The sequence below is a fragment of the Cynoglossus semilaevis genome, chromosome 4 (assembly GCF_000523025.1).
Source record: "Cynoglossus semilaevis isolate Cse_v1.0 chromosome 4, Cse_v1.0, whole genome shotgun sequence".
NCBI classification, from domain to species: Eukaryota; Metazoa; Chordata; class Actinopteri; order Pleuronectiformes; family Cynoglossidae; genus Cynoglossus; species Cynoglossus semilaevis.
The window spans coordinates 18996952-19000748 of record NC_024310.1 but is presented as its reverse complement, the minus strand read 5'-3'; the positions used below and the strand labels follow the sequence as shown (position 1 = coordinate 19000748).

Here is a 3797-nt window from a genome sequence, read left to right as displayed (position 1 = left end):
AGAGCGGCTCTCTGAGGGGTCATGAAAGGTCAAAGTGTTCAATTATTTCCCGACTTTTTTCCCCCTGCCTTGTTAAAATACACAGTGGCTAAACTTAATGCGACTCAACGCAACGCCTCAATCAAATAAGCATTTTAATTTTAGGAGCATGTGGTTTAAGTGACGAGTCTAAAATAAAAAAAAACTCTGAAATAAATTTAAATAAACCAGTCAAATTTTCTTAAAACCTGCTTTGATCCAGCTGTTAAAAAAAAGTCCTATCTTGAAAATCAGCCTGTGAATGGAGCCCAGGTGGAACTCGACACTAGGGAAGGCATCAAGGTTGGGAAATAAATACACACAAAAACACCGTGCCTCTCCGGTTTCTGTGGGAAGAAACGGAACCTGCGAACCAATGGATCCTGCAGCCGTGCGTCTGAGCTGTGACGGTCGAACCGCACAGGATCCGATAAAAAGTTAAAAAACGGCACAAAAACAGCCGAGTGTAAAAACTCCGGTGGGGTCTAAAATGTCAAAATGGTCCCGTTTCCCGTGTGTTTTATTGCTCCCTGATAGATAATGTGGCCGCCGCACGGCTTTTATCTCTGCAAATGGGGCAGAGTGGCTGATGTGGAGTTGGTGTTGAGTTTCTAACCACAGAGGGGATCTTTGTGCCCTCACAGAACCCGAATTATCATAGCTGCCCTCGACTCATTTTGATTTGATATATGCTTGGGAGCGAACTCCCAACGACTTGCCCATATTTATAAGGGAGCTGATGTCTCATCGCTTCACATGAGTTTATAAAAGAAGCACATATTATATTACACGCCGAACAATTTCTGGTATTTCTTACAGTGAGCTGTGCCGGCTCTAGCCGTGACAGTAATGTAACACATTCTGGGTGTTTTCCCAGACCGTTGGTAACACGAGCGCTGTCACTTCACTGCTAAAAGCTGCTCCGGTTACCAGTCAGGAAGCCTCCCATTAGAGCAAATGTTAGCAGATACGGTTTCCCTTTCCTCTCTCTTTGGCCTATGTGTATGTGTGTGTGTGTGTCCTCGCAGTAAATGTTCAGCCGGAGCGGGACAGGTTGGTTTAATGTGACAGTTGTTCCTTTTTCTATTAGATTTCACTGTATCGGTTTATGGTGATGTAAAAAAAAAAAAAAAAAAAAAATCAATGAAATGTTAACCAGGTTATATAATCAGGTCTTGGATAGTTAGGATAATTAATAAACCTCCGATTTCAGTAATGAGGTGATGACTGATTTTTTTTTTTTTTTTACTACACATGATGCACGATGCAAACAAGCAGCATTTGTCTGGAGACACTGAGCGCAGCATTGTTAACCGCTGGCCCACTGTATACATCAGCCAGGATTCAGCTGTTGCTGTGTGGGGCATGAACTCAGAATGTCAACAGACAGAGGGGGCATTTTTATGGAAATTTACATGACGGTCTGATACAACCGGGCGAGGGGAGAGGACGGGAGAGGAGGGAAGGGGTGGGTTTTTCTGTGAGCAATTAATGAATCTTTAAATGCAGTGCCCCAGGTGCCTCCGCTGCGGCCCACGGGTGGGCCACATGAACTTTTTTTCCCTTTTTCCTATCTTGTATCTCATGTCAATGATGACGCTGGTGTGTAAACAAATGCGGGATGAGACTTTTTGGTTTACCCCAGAAATTCTGATTTTTTTTTTTTTGCATATTTTTTTGCATAATAAACGTTCCATTGACCCTTCTTGGACTACAGAACTGACCCTGATCGACATAGAAATATGTACAACGAGAGGTCAATTTTCTATTAATTATTCATTTTGTGCTCCGTCTACATAAATGCTGTGATGATTGATGACTTACTACTTGATACTTGGCTGGAAAAGTTTCAGGCTCTCTCCCAAAAACTGAGTCTTGTGTTTCGGGCTACTGGTTTCCATCATCATCAAGTAATTCCCAACTTCCAACTAACGAGTTCTGGATATGTCTTTTTAAGCTTTTACAGATCAGGAATCAGTTCCTATAAGTGCATACAAGTGCATGTAACTTTATGCTTTACAGATCAGGAATCAGTTCCTATAATTGCGCATGTGTAACTTTATGCATTTTGTCTATGTGTGGTTCTGTATAAGTAAACGAAACCTCTCCGTCCATTCCCTTACACTTATTCCATGCTTTGTAAAACCCTCCACTCTCTGTGAGGTCAGAGTGCACCACATCCTCTTTTTTTTTTTTTTTTTTATATCCCTTGAGTTGACTGGAGCAGCCGTACTGTATGAGCGGCGTGAAGGTGGTCAGCTGCAGCTCCGCGTCCGACTGCAGCACGTTTCCCACCAAATTGGGCATCTTCGTGACGTTGTAGCCGAGACCCTGGCACATGCTGATGCGGATCGGGTCGCAGGTCATCTCGTCCACCTCGTCCCCGAATGCCTGCACCGGGCGCAGCGAAGCGGACAGCCCGGCCAGCAGGAGGAAAGCAGTGCCCGTCAGTGAAACCATCATCCCGGGCATGGTGACCGCGACCCCTGAGCGGCTGCTCTCTCTGTAAATATTAACAAATCTAATTTTTTTTTTTTTCCCCCCGCAAAACGAAGTTGCGCTGGGATACTCTGGAAACCACAGTGGGTGTTTTTGTTTTTGTTTCTTTCTGTGTAGTCACAGAGTGCGTGGTTAAAGTCCGTGCGTTGTGGGAGCTGCGTTTACATCCAACCTCGGAGCCAATAAATGGATGAAATATCCAGAAAATCGTAAATCCTGGGAAGTGTGCGCAACCAAAACAAGTGTCCCCGATAGCTGGATTTAAAATAAAAAAAAAAAAAAAAAAAAAGCACATCTACAAAAGTTGCCGAGTCCTTGTTTAGCCCGACAGTGTTCACTCCGTGTGGGGACGCGCAGCCTCTGCGTTACGACGCACACCGATCTGGGTTCTTTGCGCCGACTGCTCGACTCCGTCCAGCACTAAACTTTATTGTGTCTGCGAGCTGAGACGATTCCTGTCCGTCCAAGAGCAGGGGCGACCAATCAGTGCACGGGAGCTGTGGTATTCCTGACCAACCGCTGACCAGAAGGGCGGGATCCGGGAGAAAAAATAGAAGCGCTCCCCTCCCCACCTCCCGTTACCCCTCCTCGTGTCCTCTACATTTTTTTCACTCCTCCTTTCCTCTTTCCTCTTTACATCCTTTTACTTTTCTCTCCCAATTTCCAACACGGCGTCGCCTCTTCCTCTCATCATGCAGAGGGAAAATCAGAACGCGTTGCCCCGAACGGTCCTTGACAATATGCAGACCTGCTATTTTAAAACCTCCAGATGTGGCCTGCATTTATTCTCACTGTTTTTTTTTCTTTTTCTTTTTTTTTAACGAATGCACCATCTGAAAAATCCATCTTTGTGCGCGCGCGCACGCGCACGTGTGTGCGTGTGGTGTCCCTCGAGTATTTGTTTTATATTTAAAGTCCCTAATGGTTCTTTTAAGGCAGTCTGGAACTTCACCACAGGTTCCACTCCCCCCCCCCTCACTAAAAGCCCATCAGCTCTAAATGCTCGTGACATTGTAATTGAAAGTAGGGCCTTAAGTGATGCTGAAGCATTGGAAATCTGTTTTGCATTGCAATGAATTCCCCATACTGGACAGGTTTTGTTTGCCCCCGACACCCTGGGAGACGGGTTCTTTTTTTTTTTTTTCTTTCTTTTTTTTTGCATTTCTGTATTGCAAAAGCAAAACCTGGGTGAGGAAGGACTTGGATTTGCTGCAACTATTTGGGCGAGAAGTAACGGGGGGAAAAAAAAAATTGCGAATGCTTCAGTTTTGTTTTGTTAT

At 44.8% G+C, this 3797-nt stretch overlaps 1 protein-coding gene across 1 annotated transcript in view; it reads right to left on the bottom strand.

Moving 5' to 3' along the window:
* Positions 1 to 3268, bottom strand: part of fzd4 (frizzled class receptor 4) — an 8376-nt gene extending 5108 nt beyond the window's left edge. Inside the window, exon 1 of the mRNA XM_008309800.2 lies at positions 2227 to 3268. Within this exon, the coding sequence (XP_008308022.1) occupies positions 2227 to 2490 (264 nt within the window). The 5' untranslated portion in view covers positions 2491 to 3268. The remainder of the gene's footprint in view (positions 1 to 2226) is intronic.
* Between the last annotated feature and the right edge of the window lie 529 nt (positions 3269 to 3797).